General features: G+C 36.3%; 1 protein-coding gene and 1 long non-coding RNA gene across 7 annotated transcripts in view; one reads left to right on the top strand and one right to left on the bottom strand.

Annotated features, from left to right (window-relative positions):
- LOC117656066 (uncharacterized) overlaps window positions 1-26,591 on the top strand; it is a 46,703-nt gene that overhangs the window by 208 nt on the left and 19,904 nt on the right. The window contains exon 2 of the long non-coding RNA XR_015732570.1: window positions 168-402. This is a non-coding gene — a long non-coding RNA (uncharacterized LOC117656066). The remainder of the gene's footprint in view (window positions 1-167; window positions 403-26,591) is intronic.
- The window catches only part of CDKL3 (cyclin dependent kinase like 3), a 38,560-nt gene continuing 32,577 nt past the window's right edge, over window positions 20,609-26,591 (bottom strand). For 4 of the 6 annotated variants that reach the window (XM_087887440.1, XM_087887437.1, XM_087887438.1 and 1 more), the window contains 2 exons: window positions 24,654-24,751; window positions 23,316-23,510 (listed from right to left, as the gene is read on the bottom strand). In XM_087887440.1, the coding sequence (XP_087743566.1) occupies window positions 23,475-23,510; window positions 24,654-24,751 (134 nt within the window). In that variant the 3' untranslated portion in view covers window positions 23,316-23,474. Of the gene's footprint in view, window positions 20,841-23,315; window positions 23,511-24,653; window positions 24,752-26,591 lie in introns of those variants that run through there. The other 2 variants (XR_004588854.3, XR_015732569.1) reach the window with 1 other exon arrangement.

Consider the following 26,591-nt stretch of genomic DNA (forward strand, 5'->3'; position numbering starts at 1 on the left):
TCAAATAAATTGAACGAATAAATAAATAAATGGGATGGCAATGTAAGGAACAGAAAAGTAAGGCGCGTTCTAATTCTTGCAGAAAGTTTGAATTAACTTTGTAGGGAGATGCTTTGCCAGGTACTATATTTTGTCTCTTTTGTCTCGCTCTCATGCCTGAACTCCAGAAATCTGGATGACTCGTCCCCCAGCGATTTTTTTTCCCCGTGCCATTCTATAAATAAGGCAGGAGACATTGAAGGTGAAGCGCAAAAAAGTCTTCAGTTTAGCGGACGGCGTCAGGTTGAAGAGAAAAACCTCGCAAACCCATTTCCCCGATGGGTTGTCAACGTAATAAAAATTATACCCAAGACACACATACAACATTGAAATTGATGGTAGCCAGTGCCCTCCAAAGATCAGGTACGATGTGTTCATTTGATTAAAAACATTGGGTAATTCTTCAGTAGTTTCAAATACTGTGTAATAACTAAGATGACCCTTTCTATGAAGCCATCCTCTCTACTGGATAATAATCATTATAATCCTATAATCATCCTGCAACACCATATTTCGGCATTCCCAGTCACCATGGGATGAACATTATGGTTCAGCACTCTGAAGCTTTGGGGAAGTGGTTTAGATCCAAATGTAACCAAAGTAATCAATCTTTTACTACTCTTTGTTTCAAATAAACGTATGGGTATGCAGGTGCTCCCCTTTATCTAAACTTCCACTCTGTAGCAACGTTTTTGGAGAATTGTGGGGCAGAAATGGGGTGGTGGTAAATAATTTGATAATTATTAAATATATATGCTGCCCAACTCCCAGCGACCTGGGGTGGTATACAATTGGTAAAACAATTTAAAATAAAGAACAACACAAAAAACAAGACAAGACAAAAGACAAAGATGGCAGAGAAAACAAAGTCGGGAACAAGGGAAAGGAAAGGAGAGAGAGAGAAAGAAAGAAAAAGAGGAAGGAAGGAAGAAGGAAGGAAGGAAGAAAAAGAAAGAAAGAAAGAAAGAAAGAAAGAAAGAAAGAAAGAAAGAAAGAAAGAAAGAAAGAAAGAAAGAAAGAAAGAAAGAAGCATTAGTCCTTTCCAGAGCCAGGCCTTTAAGGCCCTTCAAAATACCAGTAGGGTGGGAGCCATTGGAATTTCATGGGAGAATCTCATTCCAGAGAGCAGGTGCTTCTATAGAGAAATCAAGCTTCCAGGGTTCTGACAGTTTAATTGATGAAACCCAGAGTGCAATAACTCTCCCAAATTGAACTGGCCAAGCAGAACTTGCATTAACTGATTTAAACTAATTGATTTTATCCACTGACATCTTTCTATTAGAATTATTGAAGCTTTTTGCTGGAGATCCAGTTTGGTGTAGTGGTTAAGGCACCAGCTATGGTAGTAATCTGGAGATGTTGAGGTTTAATCCCATTTTGGCATGAAGCCAGTTGGGAACCTTGGGTCACTCTCTCAGCCCAACCCACATCCCAGGATGGTTGTGGGAAAAACAGAAGCTGTGGATATTATGCTGCCTTGTATGAAATAGTGGCAGATATAAATCTAATAGTTTCTAAAAACAAATCAAGTATAAATTTAACCATCTGCATTTGCCCCATTTACCTTTGCTGCACATACTTTTAAGAGACTTAGCTTAGAGATTTGATTTACATTCCTTATTTATGATTAGAAAAGCAGCATCCAATCAGGACTTTCCTACAATGGAGTAGAACCAGTTTTCTCTAACCTCCACCCTAGAGAGGATTAAATAGAAACTGATAAAAATAGAGTTGGCATGCCGGTAAGGTATGTCACTTTTTCTCAATTTCCCTCTACAGATTCATTTATTTATTAATGTTCTAGTACTATTTTATTAGAATTGGCATCAATATATCTGCTGTGTAATTTTCAGCTCTTTGAGCTCAGATTTCTGAGTAGGCATGCATAGGATTCTGCTGTTAATGGTGAGAGATTATTATAAGCAAGGATGCTTTAAAAGCATTTTTTCAAAAAGTCCTGAAATCAATAAAAAAGAGCAACTGCTAAATGTTTTATTATTATGGAAAGTCTAACAAATGAAAATAACTAAATTACCAACAGTATTTAATAGATGGAGCTCAATTAATTACTTTAAATACATGGATGAAATATTTAGGATATTGTAGACTTTTAGGCAAATTATAAATTGCATTTCCAAAATGCTACCTATCAAATCAAGAAACATTGGATCAGGTTAGTTAATTTATATAATTATAAGATAATTTTTGCATAATGCTGAGCAATTAAATGTGAGGAAGATTATTCTAATTTTCCCAGAGATACTCATTGGTTATATCTCCTACATTGAAAGAAATGTTGACTCTTGTTTCCACTTTTACAAAAAAAAAAAAAGCCCAAATTGTATATAAATTGTGTATAAATTTGCAATATAGCAAAGTTGGGAAACCTGGCAATAGGAGAAGTATATTGGCTTATGATTTCAAGAGGCATAGTACTAATATGTTAATGTGACACAATTCTAAGGAACTCTGGAGGCTATGAAAATAAGGCTGGGGTTTCTCACAACCTATGCATGGCCAGTTGTCCAGAAAGAAAGGCACCAAGAAATATATGATTCAGAAGAATCAGTACTGTAGGGAAGTTACAAAATAGCGAGAAAAACCTTTTCTGTGGGTATCACAAGATATAAAAATCCCTCATATTTCTAAATGCAACAGTCCCTTGGCAATTTTGAAACAATTCTACAAAAACAAAGTAATTATACTTATTAGGCTTAGTGGAGGAAAGTAGGTGAAAGTCAAATAATATTAATCACTGTGGTATTAATTCCTGTTTTTAAAATGTGTATGTCTGACAGTGTTAGAAGGCTGCATAACAGATACTAGGCTATTGTATGTATTTTCAACACTATAGCACTAGCAATAGCACCTAGACTTATATTCCATTTCACAGTGCTTTACAGCCCTCTCTAAGCGGTTTACAGAGTCAGCATATTGCCCCCAACAATCCGGGTCCTCATTTTACTGACCTCAAAAGGATGGAAGGCTGAGTCAACCTTGAGCCGGTGAGAATCGAACTGCTGGCAGTTAGCAGAATTAGCCTGTAATATTGCATTTTAACCATTGCGCCACCATGTCTCTTCACCTTGCTGCTGTCTGAACTTGGTTATTTACTTGCAGACATTTCATTACCCAACAACTAGGTAACATCATCAATGTTAGGGAGTATGTGTGGTTTATTCCCTGTGTAGTTTCCCCTGCCATTGTTGGTGAGGCTATGATGGTGTGGTTTCTCTTTAGTATTTTCAGTATTATTTGCAAAGCGACTGTGACTTGAATTTGGAAGAGTAGCTCTAAATCTTCTATAGAGAAAACAACCAAGTGTTTTGTGGCTTTTTAAACTGTAGAGAGTCATAAAACATTTCATGGTTTTGTCTTGAAATAAAAACCGAATTAGGACAGAGGTGAAAGGAAAGTTTTTTCTTTAGCAACAGTCGTCACTAACCATGTGAGCTAGGCTGGCTTTTGTTACCAATGTTGTGGGCCTTAGAATTAAAAATAGCAGTGATGGGTTCTACAGTATTACCCTGTTTCCCCCAAAATAAGACATTTCTTAATAATAAACCCAATCGGGCTTTTGAGCGCATGGCAATAAGGCCAAGCGCTTATTTCAGGGTTCAAAAAAATATAAGACAGAGTCTTATTTTCGGGAAAACACGGTAGATGCAATTGGAAAAGATGTCCCTTAGATACTCTTCATATATGTATTTGTACAAGAAGCAATTGCTCTTTTTTGGGTGTGTTTTCACTATGATGAAAGTAACTGTGTACTTTCCAGTTTTTGTTTCTTTTTAAAGAGAAAAGAAACATTCAAATAAGGTTTTTGAGTTCACATCTGGCAATAAAACATACAATACACAAATGATATTGGTTAACTATTGTTAATTTCTTGCCTAAACTGGCCACCTGAAAATCTAGTCTTGGGTAGCAAATGAGCTGCAGTGTTTAAGAGCAGTTTATTTGGGACAATATGATTTTGCAGCAGCAAAGCCTTCTTCAAATTAGCAGTAGGAATCTGCATTATGCTTACCTTCCTGAGTAAGAGAGGGAATGCAATTAGATTAAGTTAAATTTTGTCGATTAATCAAAAATTATGACTTACACATGACTTTACACATTAACTTTACACATTGTACTAAGTATAATTTGATTGGTTTATGGCTCGGTATGTTTCACCAACACAGCTGTTTGTGAAATATGAATTATGGCTAGTGCAATTATGTATTTATTTACTTTTTAAATTTGATTCCTATCACAGCTTTCATTTAGAGCTCATGGCAGCGTACATAATGTTCTTCCTGTTTTTTCCTCACAGCCTCCTTGAGGTAGGCTAAGCTGAGAAAGTGACTTGGCCCAATGTCACCCTGGGAGCTTCGTTCCATGAATCCAGCCCATTATGACTTATTCAGCCATTCTACTTAAACTGGGGTTTAGCATATTGTATGCAGTTTTATGAGTAAAAAATATGTACCAATACGAAATATCATTAACCTGTTTTCCAGGTTTAAAATAGCTAGAATGTTTTCTTTATAGATCTGGTAGATCTGGTGATATTTATATTGATTAAGTCATTTTCAGTCATATACAGAAGAATGACTTTCTGGAGGATGTGTGCCATTATTGAAAATGAGACCAGAACTGAATTGGTGAATAATTAATACAATTAATAAAATTGGTGAATAAGAAATACAAGTATGTTTTTCTATAGATTCTTCTTCTATGACCTGTCACTCATGTTGGAAAATAAATAATACTATTTTTATATATAATAGCAGTGGTAAGAAAAGGTGAAATTGTTCATAATGGGCATAGCAACATTTTAAAAGGCCACCATGTTCAAAAAAATATTTTTGTGAGGCATAGTCTGAAAGAAAAACATTTAGAGAACAACTAAATGAGATAGAGAACATTTGGAATTTTGAACTGTTGTTATAGATAGTCTTTCAAAATGTGCAATCAATGTAGGTTATTTTCAAAACTGTAGCCATGGTGGGTATATACTGCATAGACATAGAATTCCATTTAAAACTAAAGATAAAGGTTTCTCCTGTCCAGTCATGTCCGACTCTAGGGGGCAGTGCTCATCTCTGTTTCTGAGCCAAGAGAGCCAGCATTGTCCAAAGACATTTCCGAGGTCATGTGGCCAGCATGAGTATATGCAAAGGTGCACAGAATGCTGTTTGCTTTTCAACTGAAGTGGTACCTGTTTATCTACTTGCATTTGCATGCTTTCAAACTGATAGGTGGGCAGGAGCTGGGGCAAGTAACAGGAGATCACCCCATCATGTGATGCTCTGGTCTCGAACCCAGGCTGTCAGCTTTCCAACTGACAAGCTCAGTGTCTCTAACCACTGAGCCATAATGCCCCCGCAATTCCATTTACTAGAAGGCAAACTGGCAAGTTATTTTATATTGCAACTATTTACCATCTAAACTTATTTTTACCATTTCCACTGCTAGTGATTTCTTACATCTTGCAGTATAATAATCCAACAATTTGCTTGTCAGTGTAAGCCCTATCTTCATTAGTGATATATTACTTCAACAATTGTTGGATGACGCATTAAAATCCTATCAATCTTTAATGAAGAAATGGCCAAAGTACCAGGCTGAAGTCACCTGTGATTTTTTTCCCCTTGTAACAAGTCTCAATTAAGTTTTATCTATTGTTTGTGAGAATGCTTACCATAATACTTTGTATTTCTGCATATCTTGTCATGCTAAATACTACTGAAAGCAATGGACTTACTTTAATAGAGCACAGAATCAGGCTGTACATTCATAATCCAGAACTCAATTGATAGCTGCAAGAAGGCTCCATGGGACTAAATGAGCAATGCCTTTGAATAAACATGATATTAAATGTTGTTGATATCTCCTCTGAACCAATTCTGTCAGGGCACTTCATGTCAGTATTTTTTGGTTAATAATTTTATTGATAATATAATAAATACAAGCTAAATTAGAAGGAAAAAAATCAGGTGCAGAAAAAAAAAGAAAAAAGTAGAAGATGAAAGAAAAAGGCAACAAATGCAATAATAAAGAAGTGGCTTCCAACCTTTATCACATCAAGCATAAGCTGATATACTAAATCTTCACTTTATTTGAAAGTTACAAATAAAGAATTCTCCTTTTCATAGCCTAACTTTTATCTCTATTCAGTAGAGAAATAATCATCTTTTCAATTCTAGTTCAGCAAAACATTTTTTTTTAAATTTGATTTATATGCCGCCCTTCTCCGGAGACTCAGGGCGGCTTACAATGCATTAAGCAATAGCCTTCATACTTTTGTATATTTATACAAAGTCAGCTTATTGCCCACACAAACTGGGTCCTCATTTTACCTACCTTAGAAAGGATGGAAGGCTGAGTCAGCCTTGAGCCTGGTGAGATTCGAACTTACAGTAATTGCAGACAACTGGTGTTAATCACAATGCTTTTAGTCTGCTAAGCCACCAGGCACCACATTAATTAGGAGTTACCAGAAAAATCAAATGAATGATGTATCTCTGGTCAAATAGTCAAACTTTATACCCCTTCATTTTGCTCTGCAGAATCTTGATTTTTAAAGCATACTTATGGCATTGCAGGATTTGATCTATCATTACTCTTTGGCATTAAAAAGGAATATTCAAAGCAGTCATTTGTAAATCCCATAAAGAAGTCTGGTCTGATTTCTTGTCATAACTGTTCTATGTCCAAATCCTTTTCTTGATTTGTCTTTTGTATTACTGTTTTAGTAATCTTAATTTTGTTGTCTTCCATGCCTTCAAACTCTGTAATGTTTATGTCAGGTAAACATTTTCTTAATTTTTTTCTCACCTAATTTTATCTACTGAAATCTGTAGCCTTTCTGAGATATTATCAATATTTCAGTCCATGTTTCAAAAAACTCTTTAAGTAAAGAAAAAATTATATCTGGCTTACGATTTTAACTCTGTTCTCCCTGGTCCTTTAATCATCAAGCCTTAATGCCTAATATGGATTTAGTTCCATTTCAGTAATTTCCCCCTAATATCTTATTTCATTTTTTTTAATCTTAAAGCAAAAAATAACTGATATTCCAATAACTGTCTTTTGTCTCCCAATCTGTTTAAAACTTTCTTAAAATACTTTTTTTTTGCTTTTTGCCAATTGCATATTATTTTTAATTAAGTATGTTTAAAATTTTTCAAATTCAAAAAAGAAGATAAAACTGACCAAATTAAGCTTGCTGTTTTGAGAATCTCTGATAATTATAAAGTGATTAAATTCAACATTTCCAAACATAATTAGAAAGTGAGTTTGGCTGGCTTAGTGTCCTTATGAAATGCTCTGCCATTGCTGAGAGCAAAGATGTTGTCTCCCTTGACTCCTAGTGCTCAAACCCACAGCAGAATGCTGTTTGTGAGTAGCTGCAATTCAGACACTTGTAAACAATCTCCCAATCTCTCCATCTTTGAAAAACCAAAAAACCCAATCTAATTGCCAGTCTTCTGTCCTTCTCAACAATTGTCATCTCTGATTTGTGGAGACAACTTTAGTTAGCCATGATCAGGGGTGAAATGCTACTGGTTAACTCCAGTTCGGGCAAATCGGTAGTAATAAAAATTACCAGTTCAAATGAACCGATAGTAAAAAAAAGCTACCAGTTCGGGTGAACCAGTAGTTTAAAACAGGGTTCCCCAACCTTTCGGAGCTCAGGGACCACTAAATTCATAATTTTAAATCTCACAGACCACTAATATGATCTGCCTAATGACTGGCTGGGTGGGCGTGGATAGGTGGTCATGTGACTGGATGGGCATGGCCAACTCGATGTCACTTGCATCTAGGGGCACCTTGCCAGCCTCTACTCACCCCTCCCCTCCCAGCCACTCCTTGCCTGTCTGCCCGGGCTCCTTAGGGCCCCAACAGGAAGCAGCTGTTGAAGCTAAGCAGCCACCAGGAGAAAGTTTTGGCAAAACAGCTCAGTTAGTTCAAATTGGATCTGACCGAGAAGGAGACTCAGCAGAAGCACCTCACTGAGGACTAGGAGCATAGGCTTTCCAAGCAGAGGGAAGACCTGTGGGAGTGCAAGGCCAGGTACTGGCGCCTGGAGGCTCAGTGGGCTGAGATGGTCAGCTAGTTCCAGGCCATGATGCAGTCCCACTGGAACGAGGCCCTCCGGCTCTTCATCACCAGCAGCACTTCCCTCCAGCCTTTGCCCAAAGCCCTGCACCAGGAGGCTGAAGCAGACCCCCAAGTCAGAATTTCTGCCCCCCTCCGACCCACACAAAAAGACCTCAAAAGGGGAGACTCTGCTGCAACACAAATGTTCATTGCACGTATCCGGCCTAGGGACCGTAGTTTGAGGACCCCTAACTTAGAGCAATATAAAAAATGCAAATACTTTTTCTGCAGACCACCAAAATTTTCTCACGGACCACCAGTTGGTGACCGCTGGTTTAAAAAGCTACCGGTTCAGTTTAAAAAGCTACCGGTTCAGTCAAAGTAGTAGTTAGCTGCCGGTTCAGTCGAACCGGTAATTTTAAAAAGATACTGGTTCTTCCGAACTGGTATTTCTGACTATCAACTGTGCCGCACCGTTTAGATTTGCTAGAGAGCAGGAAATCCTGCTTTCTAGCGAAGCTAAATCGTGCAGCACAGCTGATCCCCCCCTCACTGTTCTACTTACCTTCCCAAGCCTCCTTTTGGTGTGTATTGTGTATGTGTGCACGCGCAGCGCATGTTTGGCGCGCAGTGCACATGCACAGCTAGCAAACCAGTTCAGATTTCACCACTGGCCATGACACACACCAGAAGCCACTTATTCTGCTTGATTACCGATTACATATTTTGCACCACTTATTCTGGTTTTTTTTTACTGAATTATGTGACACCACCGTATAATATTACATACTGTATTTAATGTGTAACAATGTATATTACCTAGAAAAGTATGGTATGTCAGGTGATATACTAATTTTAAATACATTCCATTGTTGGATTAGAATCCAGATTAGACTGCCTTAGATTCTGCTTTATCTATGAGTTTTGTAAAAATAGTTATATAATGCCATTCAAAGACCGGATTTCCACCCTGTACTAGGTCATAATGTTATTTTGAGAATTCACATCATGAAAAGTTGTGGATTTGTTACCTACTGCAGTATGTTAGCCCAGCTAATTATGGCATATTAATATATCATAATTTAAGAAAATAGTGTGATATATATGAGCTCCAGTAATAAATTTTCTCTCCATCCTCTATTATGTCTCTCTCCAATACACTCTATAAAGAGGTAGCAATGTATGTGCATTCAGAATACATGTCTTTCTCTGTGAAATGGCTTTGTGCTAATCCTGTGTCTAAAAGTGATTCCTTCACCAGCAGTTTACAGATATAATTATTTCATGTAGCCCTGTACTGTTCAAAAATTAGATATATTAAAAATAGGCTTAGTGTCAAAATAATGTCAGTTAAGAACAAGAAATGTATTTGTTTGTATAATTTATTTAATTAAATAAGAATACATAACAAGGGAACAAATGGAATTTGCCCTTTGATGGAATGCAAATATCTATTACATCTAAATACAGTATATACACTCTGGAAAAAAATTGCTACCTGGTTAATTTTATGTTAATGTTAGTGTTAATAGTCACTCGATTAGGTTAGTTAATGTGATTTTAAATTCCAATGTTATTTATTGGGAGAATAAGTGTCTTTGTAGATGTGGAGAAATAAATAGAGAGCATTTTGAAGGAAATTCCCCTTCCACAAATTCTACAGAACTTTGTACTGTCAATACTGGATCCATACCATTAAATTAAGCTACAACAATTTGGGAAAAATAAGAGTAGAGAGATAGTTGAATAAGTAAGGAAAGAAGCAGTGGTGAAATCCTACCGGTTCACACCAGTTCGGGCAAATCGGTTGTAAAAAAAGCTACCAGTTGGTCCAAACCGGTATTTCCAACGATCAGCTGTGCCGCGCAATTTATATTTGCTAGAAAGCAGGAAATCCTGCTTTCTAGCAAATCTAAATTGCGCGGCACAGCTGTTCCCCCCTCGCTGTTCTACTTACCTTGTAAAGTGTCCTTTTTCTGCATGAAGCACGTGTTTGGTGCGCACTGCGCACATCCAGCATGCGTTTGGTGCACACTGTGCATGCGCATGCAGCACGTGTTTGGCACACACACCGCATGCATGGGCAGCGAACTGGTGGCAAACTGCGGAGGATTTCACCTCTGGAAGGAACCGCTCAGTTCTAGATCATTTTTTTATACTTATTATCCACTGAACTAGTTCTTTTTAATTCCTGATAATACTACTTCTGGAAAGAACTAATAATATTTAAAGCAACTATGTCCAGCCCGCAGGCCACATGCGGCCCTGAACAGCTACTAATGTGGCCCAAGATTGTAAACTTTTAACACTATTATGTGATTTATATACATTAACTATATGACACATTTTCTCTGTGGCCCAAGATAGTTCCTCTTTACTCAGTGCAATCCAGGCAAGCCAAAAGGTTGGACACCCATGATTTAAAGTGCTACATAGCAATATTTTATTATTGTATGCAGTTGTTTAGTATAGCACTCTGGGAGAACTCTGAAAGATACTTTCTAAATATTGTAATAAATACTTGAATTTGTAAAGGAAGTGCCTTTTTTCTGAATAGATGAAACTAATTATCATAAATGTAGGCAACTTTTACATGTCTCATTTATTGCTCTTTTGACTGTATTGCTATGCATGAATCAGATAGAAATGTAATTTTAAATGGGATTATATCAGGTTTTTATCACACAGAAAGGCAGTGCATATTAAAACTTCCTGTTTTCTGCCAGCAGAAAGTGAACTGGTGTTATTTGTCTGAAGTACATGCTGAAGTTATTTTACAATTTTGCTTGTTGGATCATCATAAATATTTGGCTGACTCTTTTCTATCTGATAATATGTGTGTACATGATTTAAAAAAGGAGTGGAGGAAAACATAATACATGAATGATAGTGATATAAATTAAGAGGATATCATTAATAACCTTTGTTTTCATCTTTCAATTTAACTAGCAGTTGAATTATTTTTTTTCTCTAGTGGAACTAGTGAAGTTTTCAAACAAACTGAAACCTTGTCACCTTTTTTTTTTCTGAAACTGCACCTGCTATGACAATTTTCAAGGATGTCAACCTCTCCCATACATTCCAATTGCTCTTGTGCCCTGGGGGAATAGCACCAGATTAAAATATAAATCCTCTAATTTGCCAACAAATACTTGGCAGCATTTACAGCTTGGTGAAAATCAAGCATTGGGAATCCTATTAAATTTTATGCTGCTGTTTGGAACCTGACATCTGCTCACATTTTCAGCTGGGAATTGATGATATGTTCATTGAGTTTCCATATTCCATTACACAGCAGTTGTTATGGGCTCTTAAATCCCCAGTGGTTAATTTCTAAAAAAAGGAAATGCCAGAGGTTAGCTTTGGGGGTGAATTTTTCTGATTAGGAAGCCCTTCCTTTACTCCCTGATGTATGCTGCAGATTCTCTCTGCTTTGTCAATGGTGTGTAGGAAATACACTATAAGCCTGCCTGGGGCATTTTTGTCTGTTCTTAAATCATCTTTTCCCTAAACTAAACCTTGGCATAGAAAATAGATACGAAGACTGAATCCTGGAAAGCTCTAGTATAAAACTATAGTACATAAAATAAAGTGAATGTAGCAAAGTGCTTTGATGATCTGGGTTGAACATCTTCCGGTTTCCTCCATTCCCTGAATGACACACTACATAACCCGAGGCATAGTTTCCTCTTTCTTCATAATTCGTTCACAAAAGCCAATAAAACAAGGAACAGATCATGAGGATAAACAAGGAGTTGCCATGGAGATAATATGCTACCATTTTATGTTACAATTGAAATTGTATATATTTGGCATGCCACACATGGTTCCAGTAGGCATAAAATTCTATATAATTTCTGCATCCCTCTGAGACGCTTCCTGAGGAAGCCTACCTGCTCTTTCTTCCCATTCAGAAAGGACCGGCAATTTGTTCTGGTTGAGAAATACAAGGACAGCAACCCAACCCTGCCAAAACTCACTCTTTTATCATGCAGGGCTCTTTCCCTCTTTGGCATCCGGCTCTTCTATCAGCCAGTTCTGGGCCACTTACTCCCAAAAGGAATGAATATGCAATGCTTTCTGCAAAACCAGGCTGGAAGTCATTGGAGGTTTACCCAACAGGTCAGAACTTCCTGTCCTTAGTTATGTAACTCTTCAGTTGTGTACAGAGCTTAAGAACCAGCTGATTCATGTGTTGGGTTAGGAAATGCTGCAACAAAAGGAATTACTTGAGATTCAGAAGTCCAGATTAATGAAGGAAGGAGCTACCTACATAGCAAATTCAATCCACATAGAGTAAATGCAAGTACCATATTTTTCGGTGTATAAGACGTACCTTTTCCCCCCAAAAAAGAGGGTGAAAATCTGGGTGTGTCTTATATTCCGAATGTAGCCCTGCTCAGCTTCTCAAACGGAGGTTTCAGAGGCTGAAAAAACATTCGAAATAAAGCTTCAGAAAAGAAGCCCCCAAACAGAGCTTCAGAAAAGAAGCTCCCAAACAGAGTTTAGAGTTTCAGAAGTTTCAGAGACAGGAAAAAAAAAGCAAGGCACAGAGCTCACAACCTAGGAACCTGTTGCTAAAATTCACCTCTGGGAACAGCTGATTGGGGGTATTCCAGGAGGCTGATCCACCTGCCAATCAGATTTTTTCTTATTTTCCTCCCCAAAAACTAAGGTGCATATTATAGTCTGGTGCGACTTATACTCCGAAAAATACAGTAAATTTCTAAGTATAGGCGAAGAAAGTTTGGTCAGAAGCCTCTTCATTTTCTCCCTCTGGGGTACAATCTATCTTGTTCTTTCTTTCTTTCTTTCCTCACCACCTCCATTTTTTTCACTTTTTTCACTTTCAAAACAGAGAAGGTACTGCCATTGTACCTGAAATCCTCCCAAGAGTGCTTCTGGGGAAGGAAAGAGGGAAGACTAGCATTCCTGAACAATTAAAAAATACACACACACGTATGGGGGTGGAGGGGCGGTGTAAGAGTGCTGGACTTGAACTCAGTGATTTAGAATAGTGTTTCTCAACATCAGCAACTTTAAGATATGTAGACTTAAACTGCTAGAATTCCTTGGTGCCCATGATGGTTTGTGTGACCTCTCAGTTTACCAGCCTGCCTTACAATCTGAATAAGTAAATATGGGAGAAAATGTTCCATTGAGCAATGTGAGGGAGAAAAAAAATCTTATCTGAAGAAGAAATTTCCTACACATATGAAGGAATATCTCTACCTACATATACTCCAAGAGGTGTAATTAAGAATCTTTTATCTGCTTCCCCTAATATCAATACCTCCTTTGTCTTGAGAATTAGTACTATCATTATTGGTTTGTAAATCATCAGTTACATGTTGGTACTTCTGTCAACTCTCCATCATAGAAGGACCTTCAAAGTACAAATGAAGAAGATAAATAGCAAATTAGCATAGCATTAGCTGATTTGCTATTTATTTATCTTCTTCATAAATTGTGTCTCAACACACCTTAAAAATACTAGCCACTAGCCACTGAACCAGCAAAAAACTACTATCCTGACAGGTGAATGTTGCCCTGACAAGTGAATCTTATCACTAACAAGGCCAGCAAGGGGTTTTCTCTTGATACTGTTATTGACACTTGTTAATGCACAAGTTAAGCAAAGTCATTGGTTGATTCCCCTATTTAATTTCCCCTCCTAATGAGCATCACCTGCTATAGGAAATATAACCATGTTTTCTCAATATGTGAGGTGGGATGAGTATGGAGAGGTATCCTGAATGGTAAATTTAGCCATATGTCAAGTTGCCTAATAGGTTGCAGGTATGACATAGGGGCATAAAAAGAAGGAATAGGGGCATAAAAAGGAGGAAGGAATATTAAGTAACTCTGCCACCTTGAGTTATTTACAGAAATAATAAAGGCAGAATAAACATCTAATACCGAAATAACATAAAATAAATAAGTAGTACTTTTTTCCTCACCTGGCTAAATAGCTGATGAGAACATTTGACCCCTTTTTTCCTCCTGAATCACACAATGCAGAGTAGGACTTTTACCTGGAATAACATGAATAATGACAATGTCCTGAATATATTGTTACAGGAGAAAGGGAAAATCCAAGAGGGATTATGAGGAAATGCTTTAAAGCTGCCTTTATGAACCCTTTTACCACCATCCCTTGAAATAATGTTCGGATCTCAGGGAACCAGTGAATAAAAATTGCAAAAATATGAAAATTTTGCAATACAATTCATTTCTAGCTGACATAATGTTTTACAATGTTTACAATAACAGAAAAACAGCAGTCTGGCAATTTAGTCATGACCCATAAACTTTACCATCACCAAGAGTGCTAGCACTGCACAGTGTGCAAAGTTCAAAAAACTGGGTTTGGTTTTTTTTTTAATCCCAATCTCTCACAGAATCCCTAGAAACTTTTCACAGGGCCCCTAGTTGGGAAACACTGCTGTAGGGACTTTCCCCAAGGAACCAGAGAGGGCAGTCCATCGTCTTCCAGGTATGTGCTTATAAATACATACTGTTAGAAGGGCAGTCAACCCCAAGAAACACCTGTTATGTTAAAATCTGATGGATTGTAATCTCTGTTTATATAAACTGCTATATTGCATTTGATAAAAGTGGGAGTGTTAGGATCAAATTAAATGTGCTTGGATAAAAACCCATTATTTGTTCTGTAGGATTGCAGTAGCTAGGGATTTTTCAATAACACTTAAATCCTTTTGTATCTCTATCAATATAACAATTTTAAGCTGGGGTATTTTAAATTTTGGGGGTTTTAAATTCAGCCGAATTTATTTAATAATTTTAAATTTTAAATTGATGTTTGTCTTGTGTTTTTAAATAGGCTGTACACCGCCCTGAGTCCTTCGGGAGAAGGGCGGCATAGAAATAAAATTATACTTATACTTATATGTGCGCGTGTGTGCATCTTTAAGTCATTCTTGACTCCTGGAGACTGCTTGGACAAGTCCCTGCAGTTTTCTTGACAAGGTTTTTCAGAAGAGGCTTAGCATTGCCTCTCAGCAGGGCTGAGAGCAATTGGCCCAAGGTTACCCAAGGCAGGACTAGAATTCCTGGTCTCCCAATCACTAGCCTGATGTTTTAACCATTATACCCAATATGGAAATAATAATAGATTACCACACTGAGTGGTTTGATGAATTCTTGCAGAACTGCAGTGTTTCTTCATGTAGTTTGTTGTTTACTTAAAACATTCTAAATGTTTTATCATTCAGTAAAATCGAGGTGCAGATTGGTGGAACAAAGGGGCCTACATTGTTACACACATACTTTCTCTCTAATTGCACAAATGTCTGCAGTGTGGTAACCCATCACTGAATCTAGGCAACAAAAGTATCACATTTCATGATACTTGACTGCAGATGGTTTCAACTCAAACAGTGAAGCTATATTCCTAATCTAGTCTATGGAAACGGAACTGTGATATATATATATAATTTCTGGTTGCCACAGCGTATCATTCCACTCCTCCCTTTTAATAAAGGCTCTGGGTTAGAACACTTTGTTATGTAAGAATGCAAACTATATTCAGACCCACCATAATTATCCTAACTGCATCATCACCTATTTTTAACACCAAAGGCACCAGGGAAGTTTGTATTATATTGTTCAGAGAACAAACAGGCAACAGATATGTGCATCCATAATGAAATATGATTTAACAATGGCTTGAGTGGGGCTTTTTATAAGTACAGTAGATAAACAAGTTATTCTGTTACTTCATTAACACTAAATTCCAATGACATGCTTCTAATATTGCACTTTTATTCAAATTGTAAAATACCCAAATATACCCAATTTTCCTAGTCTGAATAACCATATAAAAGGCCTAGCTTTCTCTCCAAAATAGCTTTAACAAGTGATGTTGGTAAGATCTAATGGTTAGCTATCATGAGAGAGGAAACTAATACTTCTCTCTCCAGTAATGACAAGCGATAAAATCGTGGAAAGAAACATCTTGTGATCTGATAATCAACTGGCTGAAATGCTATTTAGAATTATTTTGGGAGCATTTAGTCATATGTGGGAAGAGAATATAAATATAAGTGACTCTCCTGAATGGCAGCATTTATTCCTGCTCAAGAGGTCGGATGCAATCTCTTCTACACAGTCTATTCTATGTTTGCAATTATTATTGAGACAAAAAGAACATATTCACTTTTATTGTGTATATTTTCCTTGGGCAACAAATCCAAAGAATGGAAATTTAGACTGTATGCAGTCCAATACCGGCTTTAGAAAGCTGCTCGCAGGTAATCAACTACAATATAAATCTTATATTCAATATTGGGAGCCCCCTCCCCCCAATAATTATTTACTATGTAGAATCCATTTCTATTTAGGATTCATTATCAAGTAAGTATGAGAAACAGCGTGTCAAAGTAGTTAAGCTATTAGATGTGGTTCTCATCCTCTCTCAGGCATGGAAAATGGCCGGGTGATTTTGACCAAATTTCTCAGCCCTAAATTGAACCGACAGATTTGAATCCATAATCTTCAATGAAGAAGTCTTCGACATATAATGGGTTGGTTTAAGTTAATGATGATAATAATAATGATGACATAAGACTTCTGGGTATCAAAATCAGATGGAGAGAAATCCATCAAATCATTATTAAAAAAAGATTTTGGGGCTTGGGATTTTAAAAAATACAAATTCAGAAGAACTACACCTATGGTAAAACAACACAAGGAACAAAAGGTAAAATTAGGGCAGTACAAGATAGAACAGAATGAAGTGTGCAAGTGTTACAAAAGAAAAGATATATCAGTTACTATAACCTTGAAGCATGCATGACTTATGTATGAACTATTTTTATGGTTACCGAACAGTTTAATACAAGCTATTACATTCACTAGTAAGAACTTCTTGTGCTTTGAAAGTTTGGGTTGTTTAAGCACCATGCCCTGAGAACGGCATAGAAGAAGTTGAGAACAGAATTCTAATGTTCAGGTCTCCTGTGAACAGGCAAAAAGGCTTGATTGGGACTTCAGCTATGAATATATAAGTGCAGATAATTAAGAAATGTACAAAAGTAGTTTGGTCAGTAATATAATTAATTGCTATACTGTAGTTTTTTTGGGAGCTGTGATTAGAATCATATACATTCAAGGTTTTCTTTTAAAATATAGTTGCCATTTTTTTCTCAATACAGATTTCTACTTTGGATTTTTCACAGATACATAACAAAGGAGAAATTCAACTGGGTGAGCTTTTCTCAAAAGTGTGCCTAACTAGAATTTGTTTTGCCACACAATTATTAGGGTATTTTAAGTAGGCAACAAGCCATAACAAAGGGTGCAGTCTGATCCACTTCATCGACCACTTGCTTGGTATCAGGTGACAACTAGTCATATGGGGAGAAAAGTACACCCTCTTTGAATTCTATGGTTTTATGTATCAGGACATAGTAAAAAAAACATCTGGTCCTTAGCAGTTCTTAAAAGTAGGTAAATACAACCTCAAATGAACAATAACACATGACATACCATGTTGTCATTTATTTTACAAAAAGAAAGCCAAAATGGAGAAGTGATGTGTGAAAAACTAAGTATATCTTATGATTTCATAGTTGTAGAACCATCTTTAGCAGCAATAACTGGAAGTAATCGTTTTCTGTATGACTTTATCAATCTTCTGTCACATCGTTGTAGAGGAATTTTGGCCCATTCTTTACAGTGATTCAGTTCATTGAGGGCATTTGTTTATGCACAGCTCTCTTGAGGTCCTGCTCAAAGTGCCCAAGGAGCTGCTGATACAGTTCTACAGAGGAATTATTGAGTCTGTCATCTGCACCTCTATAACTGTCTGGTTTGGTTATGCAACCCAACAAGACAAACAACGACTTCAGAGGATAATTAGAACTGCGGAAAAAACAATTACTAGGAACCTGCCTTCCCCTGAGGACCTGTAACTGCATGAGTCAAAAAGAGGGCTGTGAAAATATTTACAGACCCCTCACATCCTGTTTCTACCCCCAAAATGAAGCTATAGAGCATTGCACAAAACTAGACACAAGAACAGTTTTTTCCTGAACACCATCACTCTGCTAAACAAATAATTCCCTCAACACTGTCAAACTAGTTACTAAGTCTGTATTACTATTAATCTTCTCATCGTTCCTATCACCCATCTCCTCCCACTTATGACTATGACTGTAACCTTGTTGCTGGTATCCTTACAATTTATATTGACTGTTTCCTAATATGATTTGATTGCTTATTTGTTCCCTATGACTATCATTAAGTGTTGTACCTTATGATTCTTGACGAATGTATCTTTTCTTTTATGTACACTGAGAGCGTATGCACCAAGACAAATTCCTTGTGTGTCCAATCACACTTGGCCAATAAAGAATTCTATTCTACTCCATTCTATTCAGTTGGGTTGAGGTCTGGACTTTGGGCCAATACAAAACCTTGATTCTTTTCTTTTTCAGCCATTCTGTTGTAAATTTGCTGATGTGCTTGGGATCATTGTCCTGTTGCATGGCCCAGAGTCAGTCAAGCTTTAGCTGTCGGATAGATGACCTCACATTTGACTTTAGAATATTTTGCAATACAGAGTGGTTCATGGTTGAGTCAATGATTGCAAAGTTCTCAGGTATTGCAGTTGCAAAATAAGCCCAAATCATGCTGGACAGTTGGTATGAGTTGTTTGTGCTGATATATTGTTTGGGTTTCGCCAAACCCAGCACTGTGCATTATGGCAAACATCTCCATTTTGATTTCATCTGTCCAAAAGACAATGTTCCAGAATCTTGTGATTGGTTCAGATGCAACTTTGCAAACTTAAGCCGTGCCGCCATGGTTGTGTTTTTTTTTTTAAAGAAAAAAAAAAGGGTTGTTTGGCATCCCTTCCAAACAAGCCACACTTGTTCAGTTTTTTTCTAATTGTACTGTCACAAACGTCAACATTTAACGTGCTGAGATGTAACTCTTGGATTTTTTTATTATTATTATTATTATTTTTGCAGTTTTCTGAGCATTGCATTATCTGACATTGGGGTGAATTTGTTGAGACGTCCACTCCTGGAAAGATTGGCAACTGTCTTGAATGTTTTCAACTTACAATTTTCCTCACTGTCAAATGATGAACTTCACATTGTTTGGAAATGGCCTTATAACCCTTCCCAGATTGTTGGGCAGCAACAATTGCTTTTCTAAGTTCATTGCTGATGACTTTACTCTTTGGCATTGTGTTAACACACATACCTCAATGCTGAAGACCAGCAAACGCCTAAAACTTTGGCTTTTATAGAGGTAGTCATACTTTCTGATGATCAATTGATCAAGGGGTCTTGATTAGCAGACTTGCCTGCTACCTAGCCTCTTCATACCTATGGAAGCATTACCAATGTATTTAGTTTTCCACATGGCTTTTCCATTTTGCCTTTTTTTTTGTAAAATAAAAGACATGGTGTAATATGTCATGCATTGTTGTTTACCTGAGGTTGAATACCTACTTATAAAAACTGCTAAGGACCAATATGATAATATTGCATATTAGCATATTGCATTAGCATTAGCATATTGCCCCCAACAATCTGGGTCCTCATTTCACCCACCTCGGAAGGATGGAAGGCTGAATCAACCTTGAGCCGGTGAGATTTGATCTGCTGATCTGCTGAACTAGCAGTCAGTTGAAGTAGCTGCAGTACTGCACTCTAACCACTGCACCACCTCGGCTCATGGTTGTCCCAAAGGTGCTTTTTTAGGAGGCAAGTGGACTTTTTTGTTTTTTTCTTTTGAAGATGTTTCGCTTCTCATGACTCTTTGGGTCCTGATACATAAAACCATAGAACTCAAAGAAGGTGTTCTTTTTCACATGACTATATCTTATGGAATCTGTTTCCTGACATCATCTATCTTGAAAGACTGACAATAACTTCTAATAACCAAACCATCAATGACATGAAAAGGGGCAACTGCTTGCAACATTACACACACACACACACACACACACACACACACACACACACACCATAATTTTGTATATTTATATAGCTGGAAATGAGAAATACCATTTGTAATTAATGTCCCAAAACCCAGTATTAAGTGAAAATTGTTACTATTTTATAGAATTTAACAGAATCACACAAGGCAACATTGAATAAGCCTTGCTATAGTAATTTTTCTACATTACTTCTAATCATTAAAACAGCAATAAAAGTAGATAATAAAAATTTCAGGCACTGTGGCATTTTGATCAGCTGCTGAAGAAAATATGTGTTTCTCAGTGTGTATTTGAGTGACTGTGTCTAACTTGATTGCCTTTGTGGAGGAAGGGAAAGAATTTTTTAGCAGCTGATATACTTGCAGGTTTTCCTTTTGTTATATTTTATTTTTACAAGTGATAATGTGTTTGTTTCTATAAAAATGATCCTTGATTCAGGTTGCAAATAAACCCTCTGCAAATAAACAACAACAGAAATTCAGCTTATTGTCAACGACATGTACAAGACACATTGAAATATTTTTAATTAGCTAAATGAGAATTACTGTATATATTTATTTTGGAAAAAGTCCTGCAGCATATATATTCACTGTATGAGAAAAAGTTATTTCCTGTTTATTTCCTTTATCAAGTACTTGGAGCTGAATGGTGAAAATCATAATCAATGGAAAATCATAAAGAAAAAACCTGCATTCATTCAGTTTGTGTTGTATTTACAGTAAGTTTCTCTGACCTGAAAAATAAAATAAAAAACAGTTTAGCAGAGCATTTTAAAATGTACAAACCAATATGAATGATAAAAAAATACTTCTATCAATTTGAAGTAGAATGTAATTCTACTTTGTAATTCCTAATGTATTGGCTGTGTTTAATCAAAAGGTATTCCAGCCCATGCTGTTTTTCCCACTTGCTTTGACACAATGGCCTTCTCCACATAATAGTAATTAGAGAAATAGACATACTATTAATAACACTGTATTGATCAGATTGCATAATCCTGATTATGTCAAATAGATGGAAACAAACAGGCATATTTTTTATTGTTTTTCCATTTTTAATGATGAGCTCCCCAAATCTGGAGTTGAATAGCCTTTAAAGCTAATAAATAAATAAAAATACCAGATACAGTATAGATAGGGCAATTATCCTTCTCCTATTTATCTCTCCTATTCTTACTTTCTTTCAGATGCATAACAGGTATTATTTACTTTCTATCACTATCTGAAGAATCCTTTCTAACTGCAATTTCACATCTATAGATACCTTGGTAAACCATGCAGTAGTCCATAATGCCATTTCCAAAAGCTGTTTCTGAATATTTTGCCCCACACATGTATATATTATTCTGATTCTACATACCGTATTTTGATTATGCTAAATATCAAGATTATGCTTTCAAGGGCTCATATTCCATTGCCTATGCAATGCACTCAAATACTGTACATCTCAGCTATGGGGTACCCTTAATTAACATCACCAGTGATATAATTGGTAAACTGTCTTACTCTCAAAATAAGAACCAGAATGAGAAGGGGTTTTTTTTTTAGTTCCCCAGCAGTTTAGGTGCTTGCTTATTCAGATTCAGACATTATCACAAAAACTGTGCAAAAGTCTTTGGCCATCTTTAGATTTGTTGTTGCAGCAATGGTATAATGAGCATATATAATTATGTCTGTCTCCTTATTAGAATACAACCAGAAAATACAGGAAATTTATGTGCAGAATCCAAAACAGGAAAAAGCAGAAAAAAGAGCTTCCATAGGCCAAAGTGACAAGTATATAGTGTGACCTCCCTTTACAGCTGAGCAAAGCAGATACCTGGCCCCCATAAACCTAAATGGAATGGAACCCTAATTTGACAGAGATAAAATCATGCTTTTGCATCAGCAAAGCTACTCTCAAAGGGAAACCAACAAACTGGATATTCAAGATGTGGTATTTGAGACCAAAAAAATAATTATGGTCATTAAAATCTTGCTAAAACAACAAAGCAGGTGGTGGCCTAAGACTTTTGCACAGTACTGTATATAAAATGTATGTTACATGACTGTAAAATATTTCAGCAGTGGTATCTGTTATTATCATTGGACAAATCATTTCACAATGTTTTAGGTTCACTCACAAAATAACTATTTTTTCATCATAATAAGTAGCAGAAATTACATATCCAGAAATACAGGAGGCAGGGATTCAGACATTAGTATAAAGGCAAATTAAGTCACAGGATAAGCTGGAGGCATTTTATATTAGCAGCCAGTGAACAACCAGAGATGGGAAGGTGGCTAAAGGCTAGAAGCATTAGACGTTTTATGACAAGAGTTGTCCTGGGCCCCAAATGTTTCTGTTTGTGGATGGTTTCTGTTAGTTTTCTCCTTGCCCAAAGTTATATTTTGTGGTTGAGACAAGCTACAATTATTCCACAAGCTAGAATCCTTGCATATTATCTTATACAATGTTCTGATGTGCTTTATTAGCAGTAACCACATTTAGCAGTATTTTTTTTGGCATGGACCTGACGAGTAAAAAGCTAAAAAGTATTCATCCCCTTTTAGGTTGTTAAAATTTTTGCATATATTTGCTATTAATTACTACCAAATAATTATTTCTGATAGAAAAAATAACACCAAAATTCAAAACATTTGTGGCGGATAACATTCATTGGTATAGATATGCAAAATTCATAAAAATCTAAAAATGGATGAATACTTTTTCATAGAATTGTACATGTGAACTCAACTAGCAATGTGAGTGAGGGCTGGTGGACTAAAGGCACTTTGGTATAATTTTGATTATTCTATGTGTGCTTATGTGGAGCTGAATGCTAAGATGTTCCCCAGTGTCTTAGTAAGAGCACTGTGTATATATACTTAGGCAGGTTACCCCAGCATAATGCCTGATCAATCAACAATGCTGAAATTTCTATAAAAACTGTGGAATACATGAGGCAGTATGGAAAGAAGTGGTTCCTCAAGATCTAGAGAACTACTGTTTCCAGCATCCCTGACTATGGACATACAGACAGTAGCTATTAAAAAATGTAATTTAACAACAACTGGGTGGCAAGGGTTCTCCCCAATACAACTGATACTAAAATAACAATGTATGCACTCCCCAAACATTTAATTTAACAAACTGATTATAGGTCTGCTTTGCCTGTACCTTTAAATATACTATATAATTCCATACAAAATGAATAGTTTGGTGACTATTGCATTTCAAAATACTTTATTAGAGGATCTACACATGTTCTGCAGAGTTATCCATGGCACTTTTTAAATGAAAAGTTAATTGAAAAGCAAATGTCTTACGCCAGACATTCTATATCTTCCCAGGATGCATGCTGTTACATGGAAAAACTTGGCTTTTTTCATTCATTTTGCATATTTCCCGAATTTCCTGTGCTCTAAATATTACATTGAAAAATAAAATTAGTTGACAGAAGACTTTTATTAGAAGCTCATTAAAATTATCTTATTTCTTTATTAATCCAATTCTATAAAAGCAACTCTGAGCAGTGCACACCAATCTTTTTCTTAAACACTCCAGTGTTTTACATTGCAATAAAATTTCCAAAAGGTTTTTGCAGCAGTTTTTAGCATTCTTTATGCAGAGCCTTGGTAGTACAAGGGTTTAAGGCACCCTGTTATTAAGCTGCTTAAGACCAGCTGCCTGCAATTACTGCAGGGTTCGAATCTCGCCAAGGCTCAAGGTTGACTCAGCCTTCCATCCTTTCTAAGGTAGGTGAAATGAGGACCCAGTTTGTGGGGGCAATAAGCTGACTTTGTATAAATATACAAAAGGATGAAGGCTATTGCTGAGCACATTGTAAGCCGCCCTGAGTCTTCGGAGAAGGGCGGCATATAAATCAAAATTTTTTTAAAAAAAAAAATCATGCTTTTAATGTACAGTACTCATAAATGACAGACCAAAGAATGCAAATGTTACTTATAACCCCATTCACACAATAACTGAGCAAAGGAATTCAAAGCAGGTCTGGGAACATGGGAGTGAAAGAGCAAGATTTTCTGGTATTTCCAGGATTTTGCTACCTCAAAAGTAATCTGGGCATCAGTGTTGTTTTATTAAAATCCCAGAAAGGAATCAGGAGAATTTTCTTTTGTCAACTTCAGGTATGCAACCAAGAAAACCAATAGAAGCCCCTTTCAAGGGAATGAAGGGCTTTGACGCCCACAGGATCATTCATATACCATTCTGACCTATCATTACTGCAACCTGCCCACCACCAATGTAAATATCCCCAGCAGTAAATTTATGTCACAACATTTTCATCAACCATCAACCATCAACCAAATGACCCAGATCAACCATCTGGGTCATTTGAAATGGATATCACACGCCTTCCCATTTGATCCTATCCTCCCATGGACAATCATCCAAAGGGATTGTGGTTATCCCTGGACTTTTAATTTTTAGCTGAGTTGTTATCATTACTGCTTGTACAAAGACAATAAAGTTTAAATCAATTTTAATAGACTAAGCACAAAGTTATATGGCTAGAAGTTCACAGCAGAGAAATTTAACTTACTTCTTGTTTTTCACGATTCTGATCCGTAGTTTGTAAAGATGGTATTTTGGATATTTCAGGTTTCTTTGACTCCCTTTTCAGCACTCTTACCTGTTTAACTTTTACAAGAAAAAATAACTATTTCTAAAATTGCACATTTTCTTTTCGTTCTTTATCTTTCCTTTTTTTTTTAAATGAAACTGACTATGGGTTTAGATTTGTTTGTTGTTTTAGAAATGGCTAGTACATATTTTAAGTATATAAAAGTAAAAAGTTGAGGCTGTAATAACATTATCTTATTCTAATGTGCTAAAGAGAGTTGGAAGTCAATGTTTTTTTTTCTTTTACCCCCTTTACACTACACTTCTTCCTCTTCCCTTTTTCCTTCCTCATTTTCCCAATATTTCACTTTCTTTTGTATATTATATCTTCATAGTATTATATCTGTGTCTGTCTGGTTTGGATCTGCAACCAAACAAGACAGACACAGACTTCAGAGGTTAATTAGAACTGCAGAAAAAACAATTGCTACCAACCTGCCTTCCATTGAGCACCTGTATACTGCATGAGTCAAAAAGAGGGCTATGAAAGTATCTACAGACCCCTCACATCCTGGACATAAATTGTTTCAACTTCTACTCTCAAAACGACACTATAGGGCATTGCACACTAGAACAAGTAGACACGAGGACAGTTTTTCCCCGAATACCATCACTCTGCTAAACAACTAATTTCCACAACACTGTAAGGCTGCATTACTATTATTCTTCTCAACCTTCCTATTAGCTATCTCCTCCCACTTACGACTACTATAACCTTGTTGCTTGTATCTCTACAATTTATATTGTTTTATTTGTTTCCTAGTATGATTTGATTGCGTATTTAGTAACCTATGACTATCACTAAGTGTTGTATTTTAGGATTCTTGATGAATGTATTTTTTTTCTTTTTATGTACACTGAGAGCATATGCACCAAAGACAAATTTCTTGTGTGTCCAATTACACTTGGCCAATAAAGAATTCTATTCCATTCCATTCCATTCCATTCCTTCTATTCTATTCTAGTCATAAAATTATTAATATAGAATTGCACATTTTCTGTTTTGAAGCAAATATTCCAAAATCTACAACTTAATAGATAACAAAACCATTGAAGATTGCAAAAGGAAACCATTGCAAAAGGAAAAATGATTTATCAAAGTTTTCATATTTTAATTCAGCTTTCAGTACATATATATCTGAAGACCTCAGCCTATAAAATGAAAAATAAATGAAAGGGGCCATTTGCAGGAGCATAATTCTGTACCTGTCAGAAAAGCAACATTAATCACTGCCTCTGGTCCAAATTTGAAGCTCCTCAGGCTGCTTAGCGTTTTAAAAAAATGGCCCAAGAAAGTTTTTTTTAAAAAGCAACTAAAAACAGAAACCATAGATAATAAACCACTATTATAAACCACTATTAATAAACCAATGTTTATTAGTGAAATGAACTCTGGGGAATGTCAGTTGAGACCATGAATACATATTTTTGCTAGTCATGCCACTAGTCTCTTCATAATAGGTCTGAAGTTGAATGCAGCAACAGATACCATATCCTTATATAATGAGCATCTGTGACATTACACACACACACACACACACACACACACACTGTATTCTACTTATTTGGATGCTTGTTTGGTTACCTACTGCTTATAGACATATACTGCCTCAATGAACACAGAAGTATGATTTGACTTCTATTGCCAGGTTCAGTTTCAAATATGCTCTGATAGGGCAGTGACATGGCTACCGAAATGTCAGAGTATATTTGCTATCTCGCATTATCCAAAAGATATTTCACCAATAAAAAAAGCAATTCTTCTCTTCCCCTACCTCATGTATTGCAAGCCTTTTTAGAAAATGAGAGGGTTCCAAAGCAGTTTCTCAGTTGGTTATGGAATTTCTCCAGTTCAAAG

The sequence above is a fragment of the Pantherophis guttatus genome, chromosome 2 (genome assembly GCF_059756535.1).
Source record: "Pantherophis guttatus breed Tessera chromosome 2, ASM5975653v1, whole genome shotgun sequence".
Taxonomy (NCBI): Eukaryota; Metazoa; Chordata; class Lepidosauria; order Squamata; family Colubridae; genus Pantherophis; species Pantherophis guttatus.